At 34.3% G+C, this 15496-nt stretch overlaps 1 protein-coding gene across 7 annotated transcripts in view; it reads right to left on the bottom strand.

Moving 5' to 3' along the window:
* Cdc50 (cell cycle control protein 50A) overlaps positions 1 to 15452 on the bottom strand; it is a 74460-nt gene extending 59008 nt beyond the window's left edge. For 5 of the 7 annotated variants that reach the window (XR_011334323.1, XR_011334319.1, XR_011334321.1 and 2 more), the window contains exons 1-5: positions 15292 to 15450; positions 11212 to 11345; positions 8309 to 8440; positions 5069 to 5261; positions 2032 to 2160 (exon numbers count right to left, since the gene is read on the bottom strand). Coding sequence is in view for 2 of the 7 variants with exons in the window: in XM_069837523.1 (XP_069693624.1) it covers positions 2032 to 2160; positions 5069 to 5261; positions 8309 to 8440; positions 11212 to 11345; positions 15292 to 15346 (643 nt within the window). In the remaining 5 variants the exon portion in view is untranslated. Of the gene's footprint in view, positions 1 to 2031; positions 2161 to 5068; positions 5262 to 8308; positions 8441 to 11211; positions 11346 to 15291 lie in introns of all 7 variants that reach the window. The other 2 variants (XM_069837523.1, XM_069837524.1) reach the window with 2 other exon arrangements.
* Positions 15453 to 15496: the final 44 nt, after the last annotated feature.

Genomic DNA, 15496 nt, shown 5'->3' with positions numbered 1-15496 from the left:
ATTTTTCCGAAACACGAATGTCATTGACCTTGATATAATCTAGAGAATAACATGAACATTAGGCTTAATATAACCTGCAAATTGATTTAGAATTGAAAAACGAGATGACAAATTGAATTTATTTGAATATTATTTACAATTAACGCTAATTATTATAGTAACAGAACATAACCTTCTGCGACAGTATTGGATTTCCAGCCTCCGTGACTTTTCGCTAATTGTCTTTCGATTGCATATCCGAGAATAATCGATACTTGTGGTTTTATAATGGTACAATCAGTAAAATGGTGATTTCTCATTGGCTGAACAACTGAATTATAATGAATAGGTGTACTTTAATGAGGTGCATTAAAGGGCTACTACTAGGTGTATAATTACTACATTTCGGCATGGTCGAGCATAAAATTTCTTTCGTGTTTAGATTTTTATTACAATAACGTCAAAGAGAGGAAAAAGCATGGCAGCAACTCCACCAAGAAAGCATAAAGCATGCTGTGAGAGTGGGGATAACTTCCCCTACTGACATTCTGTTCTTTCAGATTTAACCGAAAGAAGATTATGAAGAAGGAATTATGTTTACGGAGACAGCAATTATAACTAGAATAGCACAATTATTAGGAGTAAGTATTCTTAAGCATACATTTCATGGTGATATTCAGTTTTCGCAGTTAGTACTAATAATTTCATGTGGTCAAACAAAATGCATTCTTAGGTTAGGTCTCGTGAATCAATTGTTTAGTCAAACCAATGAATTTCATATTGCCAGACAAAATGCCTAACATGTTGATCCCTTACTTGTACAGTTTGCCTACGAAAATATGTTACAAATTATTGAATTATTTAGAATAACCTTCAAACATAAAGGTAAAGTACGGTAAGTAAATAAGTCATTCAGTATGTAGGATCGTGTGATATTTGGTAACAGTTGACAACACTGACAAGACGACAATACTTGCTGTTTAGGAACTGTTCTCACGTGACCCTCACTATAGTATTTGCCAAAACAAGACAAAAAATTTCCATGAATATATATCCGGGAAAAAATATCTGTTGAGATATGGGTCATTATTCTTTACTGTGATCTATCATCGTCAATCATTTAAAAATACAAAACATAAGTTCATATGTTCTGAGAATGGACAGCATTTATTAACATAAGTGAACAGTCTAGTAAATACGGATCCTAAATTTAATAGGTACAATATCTTCCAAGATATCTCCTTAGTTAGATATAGTATTCAGTGATATAGGCTGTTTTCTGTTTGGGGTCACTGATCTTTTCTTATTGGATGTGATTACATCTGCAGTGCACTAATGGGTGTGGTTCATGCACGATGGGGCACCAGCCCATTTTCTAAATAATCTGTGACAATACCTAAACCAGACATTTTAATGACTGATAGATTGCTACAGGAGATTTTTAATCTTTTGCATTTTTGACTATGGGGACATATAAAGACCTTGGTGTTTGCCACACCCATCGACAACATACAAACATTGCAGGAAAATATATACAATGCATGTAACGAAATCTGAGAGCAGCCAGATGTGTTTGCATGAGTACATAATTCTCTAAGACATAGGGCTGAAGGATGCGTGATAACTAGTAACCATATAGAGAATGTCCTATAGTGATTGCTCAACAGACAGATGAGTATAACAGGCGACAATACAACATGGCCCAAACTTCAACATGTATTTTTTTTTTTCTGGACATATGTTCATGGGAACTTCTTTCCTGGTTTTGACCAATACTACCTGATGTGCAAATATGTCAAAATTTTATTTAACAGCCCGTATATTTACGACATCTAAACAGTTAAATTTCAGTAATGCACAGCTACAGAATATGTTTGTCCCTTTAATTTATTTTATATATCTTTCCCATTCTATTCTTTATTGACGGAGTTTTAGTATGTGGAGTTTACTAGCAAAGTGATCAGATATTCCACTTGTACTAGCTATAACTGACACTTACATGTGATTATAGTCAAAGAAGAATATTACAAAACAAAATCAGATCAAACTTACCTTTGGTTAGGTTTCCTGGAGGATTTCTAAACTTTATTTGTTTGTCAGAAGGCCACGCAATATCCGTTCTCAGCAATGGCACCTTCTTACTTACATTTGCACTATCTATAGATTCAATAACCAATTTATCTGAAAGTGAAACACATCCCCCCTTCATCAACATTAGAGAATAGTGTTGGGAAACTTACTAATTAAAGATATGTGCAGGTCAATAATAATAATAATAATAATAATAATAATAATAATAATAATAATAATAATAATAATAATACCAGCTCATTGAAATGTAATCAAGAAAGAAGTTGAAAAATGAGTCTATTAAATGCAAAACTTGCCTTATCCAAAAATTAAGAGATACAAGTCGATTTCGGTTAATTTTATAGTTGTCTATTATTTAATTGCTAAAAACACAACAAAACTCGCCTTATTGCCGTGCTATAAATGAAAAACTTGCTTCATCCAACGTTAAAATTGGAGAAAAAATCCATCTTATCCATCACATGAAATGTTTTTAATGGAGAAGTGAAATGCAAAACTCGCATTATCCATTAGCATAAGATATTTTATTATGTTTGTAATACTGCAGGTTTCTTAGCTTGAAATTAAGCTATACATTTGGTAAACTGTGCAGGTGTTCATGACAGATGTTTAAAAGTCATTTCATTGTGAGTTTGAAGTCGATTGTTGTTGTGATGGAGTCAAGAGATATTCCTACATTAGTTGAGAGCACAGAGGCAGAAAAAATCAACAAAAACAAGTAAACGTGAGAGAGAAAAGAGGAGAAGGTATGAAATAATAATCAATAATAGTTATCATCATCATAACCATTTCACGTATTAGACCTAGGGGTCTATTACAGTCTTTATCCAGCACTTTTTTGGTCTTCCCAAGTTTCTTCGGCCTCTTGGAATATAGCATAAGATCAATTTTGGCAAGCAGTTGGAGGGCATTCTGGCAACATGTTCTTTCCAGTTCAATCTGTATTGTTCTATGTACTGGGTAATTGAATATACTTTTAATACTTTAAGAATGTCCTCATTTCTTTTATGGTCAAGGAGGGAGTAACCAGTAGTTCTTCTCATAAATCACATTTCGACTGTTGTGAGTCTCCTTTCGTCAGACTATTTGATGGTTCAGGCTTCACTTCCATATGTGAGAACTGGTCGAGCAAGAGTTTTATATATCCTGAATCTAGTGTGTCGCTGGACTTGAGAAGGCTTAAAAACCTGATTGATTACACCTAGGATCTTGATGAATTTGTAAATTTTAATTTTCATATTTTCTTCATCAGCAAATGAGAGAATGTACCAAGGTAACTGAATGAATTAACACAAATTTTACTCTGAATTGTTTCTGTGTCTAAAAATGCCATTACTTTCGTTTTCTGTGTTGAGATTGTCGTATCAAATTTGGAAGCAGTATTTTCTAAGTTATATATGGCACAGAGTTTGGATTCTGTTCTAGCCATAATAATCTGGTTTGCAAATAATAATGTCTCGAGATGGGAATTTAGGCATAGTAGGATTCCAGCATGAAAGATTTGTCTCCATAAGTGAATAATATGGTTCATGTATATAATAAACAGGAGTGGAGAAAGGCCGCAGCCCTGTTGGACACCTTGATTTATGGGAGCCCAGGTGAAGAATCAATAATACTAATGGAAATTAATAATAATAACAGAAATAACAAACAATAGTAGCACATGATGTAGTAGGATAATTCCAGCCTATATCATTGGAAGCATTAGAAAAAGTGTTTGATAATCACATAATTATTCGCGAATGTTGGCCAGCTCATTCCCCAGATTTATATGTCTGTAATTTTTATCTGCGGGGGAATTTAAAATAGTGAGATTACAAATACAGATTACAGAAAGTATTTTTCTAAAAGAATCTTCTACACCAATGTGATTATTGCATTCTTAAAGATGGACATCATTTTCAACATAAACTTTGATGAAAAGTAACATCAACATAACATTTTGTTATTACCCCATACCAGTGCATTATTTGTACAGGAATATAGGCTTAAATCACCACTGATTTGCTTTCCTCCCATGCAAGAGAGTGGTCGGAACTCCCTGCTAAACACAAGTGGTTATAATGGCAGTAAATTGTATATGCTGTGCACTGTATAATATTAAAAAAAATTTTCTGGATAAAGTTTCAGTATCTCATGAATAATTACAAATTTTCCATGAGCTGATCTTTCACTAATGATAGGACGAATCCACCACTGTCCTTGCCTATGTGGAACTAGCAACAAACAGGCGACTTTGGCTTGATAATTCATACGATCCATCATGGAAGGAAATCACGAAAGAACTAGATTACAACTGTTGCTAGTGTGAATGTCTTGTGGCCACACATAGCTACTTTGCACAAATTGAGAGGTATTTGTAGCCTAGTCTGGCCACACATTATGCGACAGTTACAGGAACTTCATTTGTCGCTGAAAATCAGCTAAAATTATCACTCGTCTGGACATAGCCTACTCTTATTTGTCTAGCTTACAGTTGTATGAAAATTATTAATGATGATGATACTAGTAATAATAATGTCTCAACAATACCACGTCTGTGGCCGAGCACTAATGCAGTGGTCTTCCATCCAGGCAGCCAGATCTGGTTGTGATGGGATTTGTTACGGATAAAACGATATTTTAGCAGATTTTTCTCAAGGTATTCTGGTTTTTCTCTACAATTATATCAACAGTTTCCATCTCGCCCTCATTTCATCTATCATCTTCGATAGGTAGGGGCGAAGTCTTGGGGGTAACATGAGTTTCCAACATTGATATGTTCTAATGGCTTGGAACTCTGAGCCCTCAGGTTTCTCAGTTCTTGTTTGGGAAAGGAACCTGACCCTGTTACGGATGAGGCAGGATGCCCCATCTGTTAGCGTTAGATTCACGAATATCACCCAGGCTACCTATTGGACTTAAAAAAATCATGGCAGTAAGCCAAAATACATGGCCCACGAGAGCCAAGCCAAGAATTGACAATAAAAATAATCTATAGAAATCAAGAGTTACATACCACTGAATAAGGAGTTGGCAATAGCTCCACAAGGTGCAACAGGTTTTTTGTCATCATTTACATCAAATGGGGCACAGTCAGATGAAGGTTCTTGACTAAGACGACCAAGCAACTGATTATCATCACGTGATTTCACATACCGTCGATGGTTCTGGTAAAAATTTGTCAGTCCATAATACATATACACTTTCCCCTGAAACACACAAACAGAATACATTACATGACGAATATTAATTTATGAGAACATTCATACACCATATCTAAAAAATTCGGAAGACATATCTGAAAAGAGTTCTTAATAAATTGTAGATATACTGAGAGATGGTCTTTGATTTATGGTATTTGCCATTTTCGTTAATGTAATCAAGATTCGTGGGTTGAAGTAAGTGGAGGGAGGTACGTGTTACAGTAAGAAGAGCTACTGCAACACGTACCTCCCTCCACTTACATCATGATGTGGTTCTTTCATATGTCAATGCATCAGTCAACACCATGCAACTGGCCATGAAACATCGGTTCTTCCTACAGGTTCAAATTTTGTAAGTTATTCTATTTATTAGATAACTTTCCTTTTGCTCCGTATATTTTTCACTTTCTTACTTATACGTTTTCATTGATTCTTACAGATTCCTAACATGCTACCCATTTTTGCGTCGTGATGACTGCTGCAATATTTTTACCCATTTTAACTATATTATCTTCATACTTCTACGCTGCACACATGTTCTTTTAGCTTTCTATTAAATGCATGGATTCTTTATTTTAACATTTAGACTCTATATGAAGTTTAATCACTACAATCACTATGTCCTTACGTGATTACTATCACATTATGCTGTGTTTGTACAGTTACCAGTATTTATGTAATACTGTTTTTAATTAATCTCCTACAATTTCACATCATGCAATTCATCATATTTTATTATCTTGCCATTTATCTATGTCTTTATGCTCAAAGCATTATTATATGCTAATAGACCTGAAGATGCCATTAATTGGCGAAAGCGCTAGTCATTTTTAATTGTGTAATATCCTAATGTAATTCTTGTATTATTTCTTATGCTCATTTTTCTTGTTTCAAAGATCAGTATTCGAATCACTTTATGTATGTTTAAAATTTTAAGCTATTTTTAATATCTTAGTATGCAGCATTATTGGTTTTAATTTAAATTTAAATTTTCAATTTTGTTTATATACAACAGTAATATTTAAACATTATATTACGATGTATGCAATGGAGGATTTTCTGTTGCTCTCATTTGTCAAACTGTAAATTTAACTCAATTGGTATAGGGAATCACAATTTTCCACAAGGAAATTTAAAGTTTCACAAATATATTTAATGTTTAGTACTGCATTCTGAAAGCAGGATTAAAATGGGGGAAGGGAATCATTTTTTATTCAGGCTTACCTTATATTCAGACAAATATGGCATACCAAATCATGCATATCATTACATCTAAATAGAAAACAATGCATAGTAAGACCGTGAATTGTAATTAAAAATGTATTCCTAGAGCATATCCATCAAAATTACTCCTAAAAGACACATACACCTTATCCAGTTGTACATTTTCCCGAAGTTCTCAACAATGTAAGTGTAATAAACGTAATTTTTAAAACAACTGTTTTATTCATTTTTTTATTTCTATTGAAATTATATTAAATAAAAGAGAAATTAATGCAATGTTACAAGAATCAACACCAGCAATTTCATGAAAATATACATACTCATAGCTGATAACTGAGAAAATGATGTTGAGCACGATTTTTGTGATTATTACTTCTCAATTATAGGACAATTTTTTAAAATATTAAATATCTGTGAGTCAAATCATCCAAGAATGGTGAACATGAATTGTTATTCTACCCACGTCCAGTCTTTAGCAAAAACTCCAAAATGTTAGTGTTTAAAATTATCTATAAGAATTACTCTTTAAAATTAATCTACCTTCGCAAGTACTAAAAGAGAAATATAAAAGATTATTTTTCTGTACTGCATAAATTGCAAGTATATTATTTTCTGTATTAGCCACAAATGTATTCTTATCTTTAGAAGTTACAAAAACTAGTTTCTTGCCACAAATAGTTTAAAACAGAAATCTGAGTATCCAGTATAGCTATTTTCTAAAAGGACACCCACTCTAGAGATCTGGATCCTGAAAATATAATGTAAGAGCAGATGTAGGAGAGAAGACAGTAGAGGAGGCCCATTGTCCAAGCTTTTACAACCCGTTGTTAACACGTCACACGAGCATAAACCACTGAAGCAACATTTTAAATATAGAGAATTGAAACAAAATACAAAGTGTAATTGAAAAGTTCACAGAATGCAGCTGTCACTGTTTACTGGTTAGGAGTTGCAGGGAGTGTGGTTGAAGAACAGCAAGATTGTTTCGTTCCTGAATGATCCTGAAAACTTCACCAGTTCATCTTTGTTCAGTGCGGGGTTGCAGTCTGTTGAGTGAGGATGTGTTAAGAGTTGCAGGAAGATTAATGTCTCCATAAAAATAGACAAAAATTAACACATTTGTGTAAAATTTTGCATTAAAACCAGAAAATCAGCTTCAGAGACTTATAAAACTAAAAAAAAAACAGCTTCTGGGAAAAAGTGCGTTTGCAGGACAAGTGTTTTCAACTGGTAGAATAGAATTAAAGATAGCTGAGAATCAATAAAAGCTGACCATGGTCCGGTCAGTCTTCACTTCAAAAACTGATCATAACATTACTAAAGTTCGTTACTTAAAGCATTTTGATCATCGACTTATGATCAGAAAGATCGTCGGTGAACTGAATTTGAGTTTCTATATGGTTCAGTCAATTTTAACTAAGACATGCATTGTGTGTCTTCAACATTCATCCCGAAATTCTTGGTCGATGAGCAGAAGCAACATCGCCTTGAAGTTTGCCAAGAATTAGGCTAATTATTACTCAGGCCGAAAATGATTCAAATTTGTTAAATAGGTAATCATTTTATAAAAATTTTTTCAATATTAATTACATCTTAAATCATGAATTTCTTCGATCTGGAATCATGGAGAATTTATATTTTGTGCAATCCAGAAAAGGATTAACTCTTTATTTGTGTGCATATTAAATATTACATATAGCTATGTCTCCTGAATACTAGCTCAACCAAATAAAAAATAATGATAATAATTAGATGAGAGAAAGTATCTGTCATCATGAAGTTAATGTTTAATGCATGTTTTATAATTTCATTAAGTAACACAAACTTACCTTGAAGTCTTGTTTGAGTTCAAAAGGAATTTTACAGTTGCATTGAACATCAGGGTATTCTTGAATTACTTCACTACATCGATCACCAGCACTATTTTTACAATCTGTGTAGTCTATTGTAACTTCTTTCACCTATGAAAACAAATTAAACATTATACTTGAGTTTTACAATATGTCCACAGTCATCACTGTTATGAAAATTTCATCATACTTACAGTAGAACCCAGATCATCTGTCACCCTATTAACCGATTGGCTGATTACCCAACTGGCTTTCTCTCGCTCTTTTTTTTCATTTTGCTGCAGAAAAAATATCTAGTACTGTACCTCATATCAGTACATATTTTTTCTAGAGAAAGTTATTACAAGCCTTAACCCTTACATAGCACTGCTCTACCACTGCCAGAAAGTTACTTGTGGGTGTTTTTCCGAACTTGTAAAATAGTCATTACCTGTTTTTACAATTCGGAGACAGGCGATGTTGCATGTTGTTGGACCATGTTGCCTGATATCTACAGTTATAATTAAAGTATAGTGTGTGTTATTTATAGTGTAATAGTAGTATTCTGGTCTGGTATTCGTGAGGTCCTGCGTTTGAACACATCCTAGTGCTTTTCATGTTCTTTTTTGTTTTGTTTTTAAGAGAGAGAGAGAAACTATACATAATTGCTCCTGTCTCTTTTATGATTATTTTAGTAATTAACCTCAGGTTATGAATGTATTTTGCCATGACTTTATCATTATTTATTATGACATTATGGCTGCAAATGAAAAGAAAAAAAGATTTTATTTTGAACAAAAATATTTTTCGTGGCATAAACAAAAGAAACTTACTGGCGTCTGCCTTAGAACATTCAAACAATTAAGAGTTCAAAAAACAAAACAGAAAGCCACAATTCAATATTTAGTCTATCTTCCCCACATCTTGATCACATCTTGCAGTGGAGTGGGCATGGAATTGACTAGTCTTTTTCAAATAGTGACTGTTCTCAGCCACGATATTTCAGGCATCCTGGACATACATACGTAAGTGTACTGACCATGGGAAGGTCTTTCACTGCAAACCCAGAATTCTCCAATCTTTCCTATTTTCTGCCTTCCTCTTAGTCTCCGCACATGATCCATATATCTTAATGTCGTCTATTATTTGATATCTTCTTCTGCCCCTAACACTTCTCCCGTTCATCATGCCTTCCAGTGCATCCTTCAGTAGGCAGTTTCTTCTCAACCAGTGACCCAACCAATTCCTTTTTCCCTTTCTAATCAGTTTCAGCATCATTCTTTCTTCACCCACTTTTTCCAACATAACTTCATTTCTCATTCTGTATGTTCACTTCACATCCTCCATTCTTCTCCACATCCACATTTCAAATGCTCCTATTCATTTCTCTTCATTTCGTCGTAATGTCCATGTTTCTTCACCATACAATGCCACACTCCACACACAGCACTTCACTAGTCTGTTCCTTAGTTCTTTTTCCAGAGGTCCGCAGGTGATGTTCCTTTTTCTATTAAAAGCATCCTTTGCTTATGTTTGCAGTTTTTCTTGAGAAGGATAAATGCGGTAACTTCCCATTGCTTTCCACACACCACTGTCTCTCTTGCATCTTAATAGATCCCAGGGGGCCTAAGCGTGGAGTTGAAGACAGTGGATTTGACTAATTGGGCCCTCTGAACTTCACCGAAATTCACCAGAAGAGTAAAATATTAGTTCTATCAGGATTTTTGACCCGATCAGAGACCGGAAAATCCCAATTAGCTTTGGCCCCCCCCCTCATCCTGGATGAGCTTCTACAAATCATCAGAAAATCTTGGAGGGGGATTGGACCAATTTTTCCGCAAATGTTTCTATACTTATGCCCTCGTAGCTCAGTCAGAAGAACGTCCGAATTTATATGTCAACATCTCAGGTTCAATTCCTCGTCACTTTTTCATTTTATTGTATTTCAAGATAGTATAATGTAATAATATAAAAATAAATAACTAACACCAGTATTATGCAACTGTATTGTTCCAAACCTAATATTAAATTTATGTCATTTATATCGCTAAAAAACGATAACAGAATATAAATGATAAATACTGGTTTGTTTAATTAATATAAGATATTATATTATATATAATTAATTATTTAAATAAAATAACCTATTTTACAAAGAAAAATGGTTATTTATATTATAATAATTACTTATATAAAATACAGAGCATTTGCATCATGAAAGAACAATAACAGAATATAAATAACTAGAATATTATTTATAATGCTAAAGAACAAAAACAGAATATAAATGATAACTTGAATATTATTTATATCGCTAAAGAACGATAACAGAATATACATAGTAACTTGAATATTATTTATATCGCTAAAGAATGATAACAGAATATAAATGATAACTTGAATATCATTTATATCGCTAAAGAATGATAACAGAAAATAAAAAATTATAACTTGAATATTATTTATATCGTTAAAAGAACGTTAACACAACATAAATAACTTGAATATTATTTATGTAGATGAGGAACGATATGAGAATATAAATGATAACTTGAATATTATTTATAATGCTAAAGAACGATAACAAAATATAAATTATAATCTGAATATTATTTATATCATTAAAGAAGGATTAAAAAATAAAATGGAAACTTGAACAAGGCCTGAACTCACAACTTTCGAATCATTAATTGAGCACTCTACTGCTGGTCTATGAAACACAGATATGGAGTAATTCCATAGTTCTGAAACTGCTCCTACAAGCACATGCATCATGTAACATCGCCATGACCCAAAGTGGACTTAGAAAATATTCGCTGTTCACGAGTGCAGCCAGTTTTTTTTTTTTTGACAGCTGTACATGCTCACCATTTTCAACAATGTAGACAACATTTATTACCTACCTCATCTGAGAAGTAGAGTAAGCCTATTCCAACTGGGATGAAGGCAATACCAATCACAAAGAATGTTGGTAAAACAGTGCCAGCTGTCAAGATGGGTTGCCAAGCAGGCAGACGCTGCTGCTTGAAAGCACTGTCTGGAGAGACAATACAAATTTAATTCACATTTCTACATAAATCTTTAACGAAATGACACTGCATTTGGTAATAAAAATAAACAAATTCTAATGTAAAGATGTAGGCTATGTGAAATGTTAGTTGCATCATTCTATTATAAACAATATTACATATTGTATAGCGTCCACACTTGTGGAGTAACGGCTAGCGTGTCTGGCCGTGAAACTAGGTGGCCCGAGTTCAATTCCTAGTCAGGACAAGTTACCTGGTTGAGTTTTTTTTTTTGGGGCTTTCCCTCAACCCAATATGAGCAAATGCTGGGTAAACATCGGTGCTGGATCCTGGACTCATTTCACCAGCATTATCACCTTCATCTCATTCAGATACTAAATAACTTAAGATGTTAATAAAGTGTCGTAAAATAACCTACTAAAATAAAATAAATATTGTATAGGTTCTCTAATCTTATTCCTTTTTGACGTAATGGAACAATATAGTGGTTATATACTACAGTAACAACTACGAAATTTTTCAATTTTGCACCACTTGGCTTGACCTTCTGAGGGCTGGACCAGGGGCAGAGTGAGACATACATTGGCCCATTGTGTGTCCTGTGTAATGTATGTGATGAATGGTCATGTCCCAGAACCTTAGTTTCTTCCTATATTAGCATTGGAAACATGTACTACCCTCAAGACTTCACACCAGTCTATTTTTAACTATTGCAGATACTAGATGAAATGAGTGGAAGGAGGAGTGTTTTAATGCAATGATAAAGGGAAATGTGAGTACTAAGAAAAATCTTCTGCAAAGTCTGCTTTGCCCAACACAAATTCCAACACAACCTGGATGGGAACTGAACCTGAACTGCCTGGATGGAAGATCAGCATGCAAGTGCTTAAACTAAAGATACAGCAATTTTGTACCACTCTCTTCAAACCAACAGAATCACCATTAGAACTGACATATTATAAACTTCACACATACTGCAAATTGTATGCGAACTGCTGTCAAGGTTTCTCACCAAGCTGTAAGTGATATTAATTTTGGGCTTAGTAGAAGAAACCATAAGATTTTTATACAATATTTATAAAAAAACATGTGTCCAAATTTCTTATACAGAACACCTAGTTTCTGCTGCATTCGCAAGTTGAATCAAATGACTAGCAGCAGGGAACTGCTACATCAACCACTGCCAGCATATACACAGTGTCTCATATTAATGTATAGACTCTTTGACAACAATATAGGCCTATTATCATTAATTAAAACAGATATACAAATTTCGTGATAAATATTTCAGATTACAGTGAAAAACATAGCAACACTTTCGTTTGTTGCAGGCATTATAAACAAAATGTGGCACATGCTCATGACAGTTGGAAACTGCTGCAGAAACAAACCTATTAATTTGAGACACTTGGTATATCTGGTACAGTGCTCATTTAATACAATTTTGCATCATATAATTAAAAACCTCCATTCACTGTATAGAGGTCTAATGTCAGTGACGAAATTTATCTACAAAGCAAGAGACTAAATCTGTGACATCACCTTCAGCATAAAGTGAAATTTCTGACAAGATACAAGCAACTCTGAAAATTGTCAGTGACGTGTCAATAATGTACACCGTTATTTTCAACTTTTCATTCTATATGTAGTAAATAAGAATCTAATACTAAATTGATCGTTTATGTTTGAATGTGGTTATACTTTTAAATGTATGGTAAAAATGTGTAAAATGCTGATTTCTAAAGTTACTAACAATACAGTATAAAGTTAAGTATTCAAAAACCTCACAACTAAATAAGAGTCATATGTAGTTCGCCTCAGAAGGCAATGTCAACAGTGGAAAAAAAGGTCTACTGCTTTGCCATGGATGGGTGCACTTGGCTGAATGACGCAAAGTCAAGTACAAGCTTCTATACAAAAGAAAAAATTGGAGTTTTGCTAGAGCACGACTCTCCTTTCCACAGTTTTTACTCATCGGCATTTAGTTTGTGTTTGTTGATTTGTTGTTGGTTACCCTGGCAACCAATTTAAACCATGTCTATGTGATTTCCTTATTTAAATTTTTGAGTGAAGGTTCAATATGTATGCGCCACTAGAAAATATTCCTAAAACACCTTGAAAATGGCAAGGATTTATAGTGTGCAGTAATGGGGGGGGGGAAATACGGTTTATTTAACGACGCTCGCAACTGCCGAGGTTATATCAGTGTCGCCGGTGTGTCGAAATTTTGTCCTGCAGGAGTTTTTTTTTTTTTTTAGTAGGTTATTTTACGACGCTTTATTGACATCTTAGGTTATTTACTGTCTGAATGAGATGAAGGTGATAATGGCGGTGAAATGAATCCGGGGTCCAACACCGAAAGTTACCCAGCATTTGCTCATATTGGGTTGAGGGAAAACCCCGGAAAAAACCTCAACCAGGTAACTTGCCCCAACCGGGAATCGAACCCGGGCCACCTGGTTTTGCGGCTAGACGCGCTAACCGTTACTCCACAGGTGTTCTTTTGCATGCCATCTACCTGGGCCAGGATCGAACCTGCAACCTAGAGCACAGAAGGCCAGAGCTATACCAACTGCGCTACCCAGGCCGACTCCAATAATGGAAATTGGGTGTGATTACTTGGAGAGCTGTATGCGCACCTAGCCCCCTCCATATACATACCTTACTGATATAACAAATTCATCGTTCGTGAATGAAGAAGACAGCAATATTTCCTTCATGTGATGTAATATGAGGAAGGGAATGATGGAATGTTGGGATTTTCAATGTCACCAACAGTGGAGAATGGCATTCACGGAATGTGATATGAACCTAACCTCTCACATAATTCTAGACACCTAATCTAACATAATACTACATATCTAAACTACTTTGTTTGCTATGTTACCGTCCATACTACGCTGAGTCGGGAGCCACCTAGTGAATTATGCAACAAGCATGCCAAGAATGGTGACTCATTCGAACCACTAAACACTAAATATTTTTTCATTTTGCTCATGAAGTGCGTTTTGTGCAATAATCAGTACCTTAATAAAATGACCATCCCATTGATAGCGCAATAAAAAGTTAATGTGTAGTGGCAGTGAAAAAATTGTGAAAAATCCGTTCATAGGATGAAACTAGCACTTAGGTATGTCCGGTGATTACAGAAGTGAGAATTGTTGAATTTATAAAGGATTTTTTTTGTGAAGATGCAGTTGATCGTATATGAAAAGCAAAATAAAAGCCTAAACTAACCAAACCTAACCTGTTACAGATTCGTATATGCAAGGTGTATGGTGTGTAAGTGGAATACGAAGGGAACTACCTCCGCGCCAGTTTGGCCAAATAAAGTAGTCTGCTTTAATAGAGTGACACCAGTACGATGGAAGTGGAAGTAGAAAACAGATCTCGCTTCGCTAAACTAGCGCTGAGGTAGTTTCCTTCGTATTTCGCTTATACACCATAAACCTTACATATATGAATCTGTGACAGGTTAGATTTGGTTACTTTAGGCTATCATTTTGACTTGCATATAAGATCAACTGCATCTCCACAAAAAAAAAAAAAAAAAAAAAAAAAAAAAACCCTTATAAATGCAACATTTTCGCTTCCGAAATCACCGGAACTACCTCAGGGCTAGTTTCACCAAGCACTTTTCATATCTGTGAACAAAAGGTATAACATGAGAAATTTATAGGCCAACTAATGAAATCCTGAGCACTGATACTGACAGTTTTTTTAAGAAAATGCGTTAAGAAATAAGACAGGTCTGTCATGACTGTTGCTTTGATAATGGAATATATTCAAAGTACACGACTTTCGTGTAAATAAAAAATCTAGTCATAAATAAAACTGGTTCAAAATTCCCAACATTACTCATGTAACTTGTTACCTACAATAATTAACCTCAATGACACAAGGCCAAAGATGTAATATTCCAAATATATCAGAAAAATGAGTAATATTACTTACCAGATGGTCTCTTTGATTTTATTGCGTTTTCCAATACTTCGCTACTTGATGCCATCCTATCAAATAAAAGAAAAAGTTTATCAATATAGGCCTAATTAAATCTAGCACTATCTATACAAGATTCTTCATTAGCCATTGATTGGAACAACGTCCACGTTACAGAACAGAAATTTGACCGAAATATTTTCACCACAGTATACATAAA

Source organism: Periplaneta americana, chromosome 10 (assembly GCF_040183065.1).
Source record: "Periplaneta americana isolate PAMFEO1 chromosome 10, P.americana_PAMFEO1_priV1, whole genome shotgun sequence".
Classification (NCBI taxonomy): Eukaryota; Metazoa; Arthropoda; class Insecta; order Blattodea; family Blattidae; genus Periplaneta; species Periplaneta americana.
This window is presented reverse-complemented; position numbering and strand designations above follow the sequence as displayed.